The sequence below is a fragment of the Python bivittatus genome, unplaced genomic scaffold (assembly GCF_059951505.1).
Source record: "Python bivittatus isolate LINGU-HERP-01145 unplaced genomic scaffold, Pbiv_v1 ctg000320_np1212, whole genome shotgun sequence".
NCBI lineage: Eukaryota > Metazoa > Chordata > Lepidosauria > Squamata > Pythonidae > Python > Python bivittatus.
Window position 1 is genome coordinate 9,913,133 of NW_028277052.1, and position 14,388 is coordinate 9,927,520.

General features: G+C 40.0%; 1 protein-coding gene across 1 annotated transcript in view; it reads left to right on the plus strand.

The window, feature by feature from the left end:
* Positions 1-14,388, plus strand: part of KIRREL3 (kirre like nephrin family adhesion molecule 3) — a 603,325-nt gene that overhangs the window by 562,854 nt on the left and 26,083 nt on the right. The window contains exon 14 of the mRNA XM_088139054.1: positions 4,929-5,036. Coding sequence (XP_087995180.1) covers positions 4,929-5,036 — 108 coding nt within the window. The remainder of the gene's footprint in view (positions 1-4,928; positions 5,037-14,388) is intronic.

Below are 14,388 nucleotides of genomic sequence, written 5' to 3' on the forward strand. Positions count from 1 at the left end.
TGGCTATAAAAATGCTATAAAAATAAGAATAATGGTAACAATAAGAATAAGAGGAAGTTAAAACAACCCACCCCGTAAAGCAATACCCAACAGCTAAAGAACAATTCAACAGAACCCATTTAAGGAAAGGCCAGAGGAAGTAGTGACAAATTTTTCTGAAAATTTTCAGTGGTGGATCCTAATCAAATCTGTAAGAAACTTGGTCTTAAAATTAACCAGGGCCAAGAGATGGATCCACATCTTGAATATTGGCAGAAAATGGGTGGAAACAAGAAAGGAACTAGCCAGATAACTATCAGAATTCTTAGATACGTAAATCAATCTCAGATCTGTTGGATTACATTGAAAAAAACTGAAGCTACAAGCATATTGTAATCTGCACTTTTCAGAATTTTTGGGTTAGGGTTTACACACACACACACACATCCCCAAAAATACACAAAGAATAAATATAATGGTAAAAATGGACAAAAATGTACAGATTAAAAAGCACGAAAAACTACAAAAAGGTTGGTAGGGATGCAGAACTGTGGGCCCGATATCAGATTCACCTCTCTGAGGTTGGTAAACTTTCACTCTATTCTTAGAAAAGGACACCTGGCTAATCCAGTGGCCTTGAAAATTGCACCCTAAGTCTTTTGACAGCCTTTCAAATACACAAAATACACAAATAACAAGGCCAGTGAAAATAATCATCCTTCTGATCCAGATAGCAGCGAATAGCTATTTGCTGTTCACAAAAGAACCGAAACGCATATAAAGAACCATGCCCTCGATATTGTCAGTTCCTGGTGAAACCACACCTCTAATCATTCACCAATCAGGTGCACAAAAGCGTGGGAAAATGGGAAAGCAGAGGTATATTCTGTACCTGTGGCCAGAAGCATGAATTGTGCCATTAAGATTGAACAGACTCCATCGCGCATAGATCCCTAGCAGCAGTTCAGGCAGAGAAGGCAAGGGCCAGATGGCATGTACTGGGGTCTCTATTGTTTGCTGAGACACCTCCAGCAGAGGGCATTTTAATAACAATAGTTGCTGTCATGTAGCTGAAATAACTGCAATCACTTTTTCGCATTGGACAGGAAAGAAGGAAAAGGCCATGTTTCAACTGCAAAAGAAAGCAGTGTAAGTTTAGGATTGTCAGACTCAGAAATTAACCTGATGGAATCATGGGATCTCAAGCTTGGTATGATAACTTGCTGAGGCCTAGATAATGAAATCTTATATTGCAACACTTTCCTTACCAATAGGGGATACCCTGCAAGAGCATACCCATCATAAAAGCAAGCAAAGAAAGGGCCATGTATAAGAGAAAAAATTTCCCCTTATTCATTCAGTTTTAACAATTCCATATGGACGGTAGATAGAGTGTGGGTGTTCCCTGAAGCGAACTCTCAGACCTGCAACTCCAGCTAGGCTTCTAACATTCCATCTGGAATCATTCTTCAAATGCCACCAGTAACTGTGATGACTTCACACATGGGCATGAATCTCAAATCCAGTAATTGAAAGTGGCCAGAATCAAAACTGGGCAAGACCATCCTGACCAGTGGGCTATCAACTGAGAGACAGTTCAATATTGCCTCTGGTATCAAACTATGGGTGACATGAAAGCAAGCCAAAATCACAGTGATATACCAAGCCATTTCCCTAATGTATCCGCAGTCCTACTGAAAAACAATGAAGTTGTAAGGTGTTCCCACCAACGTCTACCTTTTGTCTACCAAAATGTGGACAGCAACATTTGCAGCATCTTCAAAGACAGCCCTAAGGACAATGCATTGAATTGTGTAAGCTGGAAGTCACCAACAATGAATGAACATGACCAAGTCTCCATGTTACAGCAATGGCTGCAGCTCATGAATCTGATATTTTTTTCTTATGAATTAGCCACTTCTTCCAAATAACAAATGAATCTGTGTGGAGAGTTGAAAATGTCCAATCTTTCATAGAACTACATTTCACCATTTTTGGTATGTCACATTTCAATCTGGACATTTGAGTTTGTGCTGAGGCTCAAGAGGACTGGGTTTCCATATAATTTCAATTACCAGTTAACAAGTTTGAAAAAAGTCAACATAATATAATCCCTTGAATTCTTCCTCTGATCAGTAGACCTTTTCTTTTTCCTCCCCCCCCCCCCAAATATTTGTGTCCTTCTTTCCATATATGGTTTGGGATCAAGGTTGGGCTAAAATATATTACTGCCCAAAACAAGGGAAGGATGTTTCTTCATCCCTATTCTGGGAACAAAAGCTAACTGGGTTAATTGTTCAATCTTCCTTTCTTCTTATCCTGATGGTAGGATGCCATTCGCTCTTCCTGGTTTATGAATCCAGGGAAGGTAGAAATGTCCTCAAACAAAGAACAAAATAGAATGACCCAGGGACTCAGCCAGAGCAGCCAAGAGCTTGACACTACTGTTCCTCAACATCTGCCACTTTACATAATGGTAGGGCTGGCCTTGAGATGGAGAAGGTAAAACCAGGTGAAGAAATAGCAACATATTATTTATCCCCCAGGATTGTAAGACTATTTCAGTAGATTCTGCTGCTACCAAAGGAGGGAAAAAAGCTTTTCCCTCCTTTCACATCATGTACCATTTCTTCATCAACCTTTCACAAATATAACTTGCAATCATTCTTATGGGAGTGCAGGGGCTCACTGTATGGGCTCTGAAATCTAAACACTGGCTGGATTATTGGGGGATGGAGAAGATGTAAAATGACAGAAAATTTGTATTTTTGACAGCTGCTAGTTTTATTTCACATTCCTATACTTCACACCCACTTCCTCAGGATCATTTTTGACAAGCAACAATTAATTTAGACAGCATGTCCTCAACCCAAAGTACTGTTCAATCATAATCCATTACAAAGCAGAAACTAAGCAAGTGCTGGCCAAGAATTTTTAAAATTTGTATTTAACTTTTCAAAAACTCACTGACTTTTTATCCCATGCATTGAGTTATTTTGTGATAGCACCATAGGAAGTATTTAGTTAAGTTCATCCTGGAAAAGGTCTATCTATGTGATAACTAACAGTTGATGCCACATAATCATTTCATTAAGTAGACAGATGAAGAGCACATGAAGAGCCATTCCTAGGCTCAGGAACATAACACTAAACCATGGTTTGGGAGCATGTTTGAACCAAGAACTAAATTTGGTTCAGATGTTATCCTAAATCACTGAACAGTTTTTCTGTGTATAAAGACCAGCAAGCCTTAGCTTGCAGATTCTCCATCCTTGAGGCTAGTTCAAGAAGGGGATGCTTTTAATACTTCCCCAAATCCAGATGTAATCTGAAGTTCTTGTTACTTTAAAAGTAGAACTGGATGCCTCCAAAATTGCAGTAACAGAGGAGAGGAGGGGAGCATGAAAAATGGGGCTGAAATAGTGTAAGCTATTGGAGTTTATGGGGGGTGGAGAGCACCTTTTTTTACACAGGAAATCCCACCGCCCAGGACTTCCTGGACAAATTAATAGACAAATAATATGACAAATTATTATCCCAAGTTCTGAAAATTCCCTTCAAGCAAAAAAAACAACAACTGCTAGATTGCTACATATAGAGTGTGTGTTGTTTACTGCAATCATTTAAGTTCATTGGCAACAAACTTGCATTCTGAGGTTATCACTTCAACTGCTATGTCCATCTAGCCATTTTGCTGAACACAATCACCCTATGCAAGCATTTATCTAGGTCATTTGAAGACTAAATGCAGGGAGCAAAAATAGGTACCCAGGCAAACCCCACCCCATCTTCCAGAAATGGAAGGTCTGAAGGAGATTTGTGTGTGTGTGTGTGTGTGTGTGTGTGTATGTGTGTTAATCTGCATCCTTGTCTTCCCTTCTTCCTCCAACTTTATCTTCCCAAGAAGCCAGTGAAGTGACTGAGTTAAAAGACAACTGACCCAGGGAGGTTTCACAGATGAAGGTGGATTTGAACATGGATCTTCCTGGTCCTAGTCCAACACCTTAACTGCTACACCAAGAAGAATGCAGATTGAATTCTCTGCAGGTCCCCCAAATTAGAGCAGGCACAGCAAGGTGCTGTGGGCAGGAAGGAGACTCTTGACGGTGGAGTTGCTGTTGTACCTGTAACCACCTTCTAACGCCAACATATGCTCATTCTGGATTAAATGGAGGTTGTGTATAGATAATCAAACAATTATACTCCAGTAAAGGTCCACATAAAAGCAGAAATGGTTTGTTCTGATGATAATGAATGACAGATGACAGGATTAGAAGAAGGGTTGTGGTTAAGTGGCAGAGCTCCTAATTTACATGTATAAGCCTGGGGGAGATGAGTTAGAAGCCCTTAAAAGCTGCTATCCGTAACAGAAGTGAGAAAGATTAATCTAGTCACGCTATGCCCACAAGTGTGATTGATTGAACAGGAGAGTTTCAGAAACTTGCTTTTCTTATGACTGAAGCAAAACAGGAAAGTAGCCCATCCTGTATCCTTTATTTAATAAATGATGCACTTGGTCTACAGACACCCAGATACTCAAACCAAGCACACAACACTAACTTTACTTTTATCAATGCCACTGTCTCTGTCCTCAACAAAGGTCTTAATATTTCAAGTAAATCGCCTGAAGGGATTGGACCATCCAAATTCATCCTAGCCAGCCTTGGCAGCAAAAGTTGACTTTATGTTGACAAACACAGGAGATCCAGGGGTTAGTGATCAAAAATAAGCCTTACTCCTAAACCCACATGTGCCTTTCCAGCTCATCGTAGTCTGTCATGCATTTCTAACCCTGTGTCTATTTTGTTGAGTAGGAATTAGTCTTACTGATGATATGGGCAAGTCTGAGAATAAATAATTGAGGTCACGGTAGTAAGTGTGGGGCAGTGAAAAAGGAACAGAGGATGCAGACTCCTTCTCCACTTCATTTGCTTTCTTGTTTCTTCCAGAGTCAGTGCCCATGGCCGTCATCATAGGCGTGGCCGTTGGAGCTGGTGTTGCTTTCTTGGTCCTGATGGCCACCATTGTGGCTTTCTGTTGCGCTCGTTCCCAGAGAAGTAAGTCCCTTTCCTTTTTAGTTCATTGACTGTCACTCATGATATCAGGCTGGAAGTTTGGAGGACCTTCTGCACTGCCTACAAGAGCAGACAAAAGAGAAGACATATCTTCTTTAAGATGTGCATGTTTATCTCATAAGCTGGACTCAAGGATTGCAATGAGCCATGGTTTGTTTAACCACGGTATAGTGAATAAGCAATTGGGTGGGCTCACACAATGTGTAGAACCAGGGTTACATCTGTTTTGGAGGGTAATTTTTTTTTTTTTTTTAAGCCTGAACTGGCTTGCACAGGCAAAGCAGGAGTGTTGTCGAAGCACTTAGTTAACACTTTGCCCAGAAAGCCCACTGCAGGTGGTTGCACAAGCACAGAATTTGAGACCCCTTGGGATATATAGATCAAAATATAACCCTTAAAAGTTAAAATCCCAATATCTGAAGTATGGTGCCCTGATTTCCACCCCCTCCAAAGAAATCTAATAAACATCTCAAACCTGTCTGAACATCCATCTTTCATTTCTGTTTGTCCAGAAGCATGGAGAATACATCAAAAATGTGCATTAAATCCTTATAAATGCATAGTATTTATCATCCTGAAAAATATGTGTTTTGTTTTAGGAGATTGCAGGGTTTGGGAGAGTTGTCCTACTAAATTAAATAAGCATTTAAATCCCATGTCAAGCTCCGGTTGGCTTTCCAGTCCAGCTGGAGAAGCAGATGTTAAAACAAAATAAAAGATTCCCACAGATAAGCAGGAGCTGGCTTACTGGAGAAGTTCAAGAGTGATGGTTGCGTGAATCAAAAGGCATCAAACCATGGGTTGATAGTTCTCTCTTCTTGTCTTGGAAGGCCAGAAAAAAATAGTCCTTTCTCTAAGTGTAAGGAAACTAAAAGACAACTAAGCCAAATACATTGCAAAACCCCTGTTTGTGTTGCTGAGAATAAATAATTAAAAACAGCTCTTTTTAGATGGTTTACAGAGAAACCAAAGAACCCTGGCTTCTCCCAAACTTATTAATAAATGGCTGGGCTTGCATACAAGGCTGATTTTCAGAGCCATAATCATGTCTTCTTCAGTATCCCTCCTCCACCTTTCATAACTCTCCCAAACCCCATTAGTGACTCTTTCAGGTATTAGCAAATTAAATCTCTGGCAGTCATTAATCTTGCATTCTAGTTAAGCACTGTTTTTGATGGATGGGTACACGACTAAAACCTGAGAAAAGGCCAATTCAATTTCACTGGAATCATTCAGCAGTGATGTGCCATTCAGGCTTGCTTGATAGAAAATGGGCCAATTCATTGTTACAGCATCAGTGGTCAGACACAATCAGTCTAGTTTGCATATTCTCTCCCCCCACCCCCCACCCCCCCACCATCTCTCTTTTCTTTAATAATAAATGTGAACAAACTGTATCTTTCCTCTGATTCATGGGGGGGGGGGGGAAGAGAGAACATGTGACTCATTACGTTTTTCTTATTTGAGGTAACCAGATGGTGTTGTGTTTCTTTGCAAGGCCTATAGTCTAACCATTGTGCATGTGAAGATGTCAGTTCAAATAGGAAGCTACAGTGCCAAGGTTTAGATTTAGCAAGCCAAGACAGAGAAGAAGTGGTCATTTGGAAGTTGGAGCCCTGTGGACAGCTAATGGCATTCTTATTTTTGTATCTGATAAAATCCTCAGCCTACCAGGTAATAATACAATTAAAATGGATCATGAAATAAGGGGGTAATAGAGTAGCAAAACCCAACCCATTCTGAGTACAGAATGCTAATGCTGCAACGCAGCATTAAAAACGTGACTGAAAAGCAGCGTAAGGAAGGAGTTCTTCTCTCAAGGACGAAATATATACTCACTGCTGCGACTGCAAAGGTCCCGTATACCCATTGCTTTTTTTTTCGCTGGTGGAATATATAACAGGACTTCTGATGATGATTGACACTTATGGACCAGTGGATAATAGAAACAGACATCCTTTCAGAGGCTCCGGCCCATAATTGGTTAGGGGTTTACTAGTCAACAATTTTGAATTCTGCAATGGAAATCAATAGCATTTCAAATCTGGGATGAGGTGGTCAACCATTTTCAGGAGCAGACTAACACAGAATGCATTGTAGTAAAGAGTTTGCCTGCACTTGACTACCTCTCCGAGATGGCTCATGAAACCTTGGGGCTTCCCCATCTCAGTTAAGAAAATACCAGTTTTGAAACGGCTCCGATGGAGTGTTGTATGGTCTGTAATGGTGGTGTAACATTTATATACTGCAGATATTTACATGCTCTCATCTCATCCCAACTGAGTTCCCAAATCAAGCTTACTTTTCCTCCTCCTTCATAGATATACAGTATTGTCAGCTGTAGTGGAAATCTCAAGGGAGAGATTTCCAGAGTCTCTACATTCCCTTTGGGTTTATAAAAAGTGACTAAAACACACACCGACACAAATAACCACCACAGCCATCAGTAATAAAAACAAGAGCATCTTGTAAGCAGGAATTAGCACTTAAAATCTACTCATATGCATCAATGGTCTGCCACTTGAAAGTCTAAGCAAAAAAAGTAGTATTTTGTTCCCCTCCTAAAAGCACCAACTAAGATGAACTGGTAGACTTCTCTGGGGAAAGAATTTCCGAAACAAATATAAACCAATAAATAAACAAACAAGCTTATGCTGAGAAGTTTTGTCTCTTCTGAGACCTTCACATGTCCATGAATATATTCATGATTTAAAATAGAGAAAACCGAAGGCATGCATGTTGCGTAAGAAAATGACACTATGCTGCTTTGATTTTTTGCCAGCTAAAAGGCCACCTCGCTACACAGTGGGATTTGTACTGTAAGTCTAACAGCACTGCATAAACTTGCAATTGTAGAAGTCTCTGGAGAGCCCAATTATTCATGTAATAGCAGTAGGATGTATCCAAGGCAAAGAAAAGAGGCTGTAAAGTTGACCTCAGTCTCAGGAGATGCCTGCCTGTTTCACGACTGTCACAAATTTATTATCTACCAGCCATAGGAGCAAACTGCATACGAGGTATTTAAATTAACACAAGGGGCATGGAGCCACATTCACTTAGCCTGTTCCGTCAGTCTCCAACTAGGCCATATTGCGCAACAACAGTTTGAAGGGTAGCGGGGCAAGATTTGGCTCGCTTTTATTCTCTACACAATTAAAGGCATAGCTTTATACAAGTCTCTGTCACAATCATCATCAGCCCCATCCCTATTATTGCTGCTGCTACTACTGCCAATCTTGATTTACAATCAGCATTAAAACACAAACATCATACTCCTTTAAATAAGCAAGGGGAAGGATGAAAACCCAAAACGGAGCAAAAGAACACCAACAGACAGAAGGACAGGGTGAAGACGGGGAGTCTTTGAGAGGAATTTCAAAGAGTCCTTGTAGGTGCTTCACAAATTTCAGAGGGGGCCTTCTAGGGTGCAGGTGACCATATCTGACATTCAGTGTTAGCCACAGAGCTGGCCTCCCCATATGATGGGGTCAGATTGTTACCTCAAGGATAAAACACAGGGAGACATGGCATCAGTCCAAAAGAAGAGAACTTATGGGATTCATAGCCTGGCCTGTGTCTCCTAAGCTGGCCTACTATCTTTAGGGGCAGAGAACGATGCTACCTCATCACAAACATTGAAGATCGATTTGACTATCAGTCCAGCATCATAATCTGGCATCATCCTGCTATTCACCCTCAGGCAGCAAAATGCCAAGGGCTGGTCTTGGCATTTTGAGCATCTCTCGGGGCCTTATTAATCAATCTCATTACCCAGTATAGGTAACCAGATGCTCTCCAAATGTTTTGGACTTCAACTCCTACCACACCCAACCAGCATGTGCCATGACAATGGACTGTGGGAGTCATAGTCGAGTACAGCCTTGTAGTAAACCACTATCATTCTCTCTCCCCCTTTGCTTCTGTACCATAACAGAGCTCTTCCCAGATTTATTAAACTCCTGAGCCAAAACATTCTTCTTTAATCTCTTTTGCAAACAAGAATTCACATGTCTTCACTGCTATACATAGATTAAATTACACATGTTCTTAATCAGCAAATGTGGAAAGTCAATAGAAAGACCAGAACCAAAGAAATGCTGTGCTGGCACAAGGTTATTCTCTCCCTAATAAACTTTGGTTTATTAGAAACTAAGATCATTACATTAGAACCAAACCATGGTATTTAAAGAACCAGAAATCCACAAATAGATTTTTCCAACAACAAATTTCCACAAACTTCTTCCTCTTTATTATGAGACGTATCCCCAGCAGATATTAGGGAAGGAAACCCACCATCAAATTCCTTCAGTTTATCCTACCCAATTTTGAAATTCTAGAAAAGGCCTGATGTTCTGTCACTCACCCATCCCGTCCTCCAAAGTATGCTATCAATATTACTGGAAGTAGAATAGATGAAAGCACCTGCCTGATTTCTTTTCTCTTACTTGTTTTTTTAAAGAATCAAATTCTTTCTGCCCCGTTTATAACAAAATGTATGAATTTCAGTAAATTCTTATTAAAACATAAAGCAAACTAAATCATCGTGATCTCTAGATACTGCTTCAGAAGATCTTGTTCATCCTAAAGATTAATCAGCTTGATGTGAAATCATAAGCTAGTAAATCCAGTCTACCCACATTTTCTTTCCTTTTTATCTAAGTTGGAAGGGGTAACCATATTTCCATCCCCCCACAGCCATGTTTTGTATCTCACCTCTCACCATCTACAACATGGCAACAGAATAACTCCATTCAGCATCCTGTGAATTAACATACTTTTCATTGTTTGTGGCTTTGTTGATTTTGCAGTGCAGTCAGGTTGACAACTTAAGTTTTTCTGTTTCATAATTCAAGTTTACTTGTCACTTCAGAATGCTTCAGTTCCAGCAGAAGGAAAACTGTGTATTGTTTTATTTGATAAACCTAAGATGAGGAAAACAGACAGTATACTCAACCTAAATGTGGAGCATTTGCCATCATGCAGCCATCTGTCACTCATAATCTCTCCCTCTTGGGAACTTGCTCAAATATTGTCTGTTCCCTTCTCCAAAGAGCAGGAGAAAAGATTCCATCCTGTTTATTCAAGTAGCTTTCTAGAAGACACCTGTCCGATCAGCAGATGCTATCCAAGCATCAGAGAAAATGCCGTACGAGCATTTACCCTTCAGCAAATGATACACACAAGATGCATTAGAGACTAGAAAACCTTCTGTGCAGCATCCTTTGATCTGAATAAGATCATCCAGGGAGCCGAAGAAGCTATTTGACTGAATAAGTGACTTAACCAATTTACTGTCAATTTTTCAAAGTATCAATAGGCCACCTCTTAGTCAATTCCAATATAGCATAATTCACTAAAATCCATTGTTCTGCTCCTTTCTTATATGTATCAGTTATATCTTCTTCATTTGTGGTTATTTTTCTATACTGTTTCCCCAGAACTGTAAAGAATAGAAGCATGTTAGAATTCAGAATCTAGTTCCTTAACTGATAAAATTAAAAACTGTGCTAGCAAATTACAAGCAGCCTCAAGAATACCATCAATATATTAATAACTTGGGAAGACTTGAGAAACTCTTTTGTTAATGAAATTAACAAACTTACCCAGGACTTGGAAGAAACCAAGAGGGACCATTTCAATTAAGATGAGCAAAGCTTGTCATTTTCTGGAATAGCTGTTTTAGAGCTAATGAAAGTTTAGATCAACTGTTTTCTGCATGAGGTACCTTGCCAATTATAATGAGAAAGCCATTTATTTGTAGTTTAACCAATTTTAAAATGATGCTGAGTTGGATGGTTTCCCAATCCCAGCTAGCTAGCTAGCTAGCTAGCTAGCCTGCCTGCCTGCCTGCCTGCCTGCCTGCCTGCCTGCCTGCCTGCCTGCCTGCTTTCTTTCTTTCTTTCTTTCTTTCTTTCTTTCTTTCTTTCTTTCTTTCTTTCTTTCTTTCTTTCTTTCTTTCTTTCTTTCTTTCTTTCTTTCCTTTCTTTCTTTCCTTTCTTTCCTTCCTTCTTTCTTTCTTTCTTTCTTTCCTTCTTTCTTTCCTTCTTTCTTTCTTTCTTTCTTTCTTTCTTTCTTTCTTTCTTCTTATATAATCATTTAGACATGATGATTTTAGGGCTATGCCCCCAAAAAAAATGTTTAATTCTTTTTCAACCATCTTCATTCATGTCTTGACTTTTTCCCCCTAAAAGAGAATTTTCAGTTGTTCTTTGCAGGAATGTCTGCAAGAAGTCAAAAAAGACATGGCAGACACAACCATGCAGTCAGAGCCCCACAATGTATGTAAGATAGAGTAGGACTTTAATTATATGGCTGTGGTTGCCATCTTTACTGTGACCCTCTCCTTGCAGATACCCCTGGCTTTTAATTGCCTTAATGACAGTCCTAGGCGCCAACACCTTCTTTTTGTACAATCCTGTAGCCTTCTTTGTTTCCCAAACTTCAGTTTAACCCCAAAGGAAGACCTTGTGAAGGAACTCCTTCCGGGGGCTTTATCAGTTGAGGAAGCAGGGTCAATCAGAGAATTTGCAGAGGGATGGAGAGATAAACCAAGAGAATTGTAGTACAGTTACCCACCTTGTAACTATAAGCTCAGAAGCATAACCAAAACAATAACCCCCCAAAAAACACTGAAAGAAATTCTGAATCATCCTGAGGATGCAGTAGAAAAATAGCAACTACTTTTGCAGGAATTTTTTTTAAAAGCTGGAGGTGATAAAAGTGGGGGACATAAAAGAAAAAGTAGTTAGTTTAGTACTTAGAGAATGTACAAATTAGCCTCCCCTGAGGAACAATGAAGCATCATTTTGAATCACTTCAAATCACACACTGATACATGACTGTAAAATGCTTTCTTGGTTTCCCAAGACCTGCATAGCTGACCTAGCAATAAGTGAGCGGAAACCTAGTGATCAGCTTTTGGAGCTCCTTCAATCTTGAAGCTTTTGATCTACCTCCTCATAACATCCACTTTGCTGGCTAGAAATCAGGAAAAGCTCCAGCTAAGCTGATACAGATCTTTGGCCTGTAATAAAGTTACATTGCATTATCTAAGCTAAAGAAGGTCCAGGGTGGTCCAGCGGCTATCAACAGAAGATGTTTCCCACCTCTGTTTTAATGAGAAGATGCAAAATTCATCACAAGCAAAATATGTGTATAGTAACCAGAGAGATTCTCCAGGGCAGATATTTTTGCTGGCCTTAATACATATCTATGGTTGTTCCTAGATGGCTTTACCAGCAAAAAAGTTATTTAAGGACTATTGTTCCCTCGGAAAGACTCTATGAGGCCATAATTGGCTTTTCATTGTGATTAAATGTTCAGGCTTTGGCGCGCAGGCCATTGCTTGTATTCCTGGACAGAACACAGGAAGAAACAATAAAACAAAACAGGGTAGAAAGAGAAAGGTGGGGGGAGAAAAGAAAGGTTTTTCTTCACAGCAAAGCTTGGAAAATTCCATCAGGATGTGTTTGTAAGCCCATTACTAGAAGATGCCTGAGGGTGATAGGCAAACGATGGCCTTCAAAAAAAAGCATTATCAAGAGAAAGGTAGAAGAAACTACTAAATTAAGTATTGATTTGCCTGATGGCACTAGGTTATCAATTAAGAATCCATTGCCCCAGGGGCAGCAGACGTTAATTCAGGTATTAGTAACCTTGATTTTTCTTCTCTTGCAAGAACACAGGCCCCTGTACTAAGTTTGTCTCTCTCCACGGTTAGACAAGCATTCCTTTTGCTATCTGTTGGTAAAAGCAAAACAACTAGCCTTACTGGAGAAAATTAATATGAATGGGGGGAAATTAAAAATTGAGATCAGTGAGATGTAACTTTTGTCATAAGTTCCCCCCAGTACCTCAATGGGAATCAGGAGGTAGGGCATTCACACAGGACATGTCATTTCTGCTTCTCACATTGACCAAGTTCACATATTAATATTAAGTCAAGTTTTGCTTAATCATGGTTGTTCAATAAACCACACTTGGCTGGTTTATACTATACCCAAAGCCCTAAATCAGGAATTTGCAATCTTTGAGTGGTCAGGACCCCAACTCAGCTTTCACCTTCTACATGCATCATCTGGTGATGCAGTAACATCACCAAAAGAGGATGGTGGTTGTTTGTTGTTATTTTACTAGTTTTTATGCAGATGGGTATTAAGGATAGGAATGGGAGCAGGAGTCTCAGTGAGGCAATTTGCTACCATTCCCACCCTTAAAGGCCTGACAATGTGCTGAAATATGAGTCCAAAATTCTGCATCTCAAATTGTGCCACCAAATGTTTATGAAGCAGTTTTGGAGAACTCAAAACTCTGAGCAAGCAAATCACATACAGTCCAAACCACAGTCTGAGATGTGAACCCAGTTATTCAGTGCAGCCAACCAGCAGAGTTTGTTAGGTTTGACTGAATTTGCAATCAGTCTGTTGAGGCTGTAGGCCATTGTCCCCTAAACCTCTGCCTGCATGGAATTGCACTCGCAAAATAGCTTGACCCAGCTATTCTCTGAGGGTCCCTCAACAATTCCAAGTGTAGGATCTGATTTAATTTTTCTGAAATGCTGGTGGTAACCTTAAACAGACCCTCAATCCATCTAGTCCAGCATTGGTAACACTGACTGGACATGTTTCAGACATGAGTTTTTCCAGTTTCTACCTAGATTACAGAAACCTAGGATTATAGAATTGTTTGTCAATTAAGTATGTAAGGTCTTTGAGCAATGATGGTAGAGAAGCTCCCAGTGGCCTAGTCCACACACTTTTTTTACTGCCCTGCCATCTCTCTGACTCTTGGTACCCACAAACATCTTCATGTTTGGATACAGACTGAGTAGCAGAAAGATGAACACTTGAGTTACAGTCTCTCATAAAGTATTCTGTCATTCAGAAACAAGCCCAAGATATGATTCACAGCCTGTCACTTGAAAGCATGCATTATTTACAGGGATTTCAGACCTGCTCCTATTCCAGTGAGCCTCCAGATTTAGTTATAAAGTGCCTTCTTTCCTCCAAGTCTCTCCAGTGGTTAAAACCTTCCCACCGAGCACCATTACATTATGCAGGCTGTGAAGCAAAGATGCTGATGACTATTTAGATTTCTACCTCTTCCTCCCTCCTCCTTTTGTAATCAAACAGGAAATTGGGGATGCCAAAATAAATGACTAAATTAAACCCAATTCCACAAATGTTTAATGGGCTGGCAGTTTGCAGAACCCAGGGAGCTCTGTGAAATGTTTACATGAGCAGATTAACTGCATTCAAAGCCAGTCCAAGATATTGCTGCTTGAGGTTGCAAAAACAAATGGTTTTCTCCTCTCCCCAGAAATAATGTGGTGCAA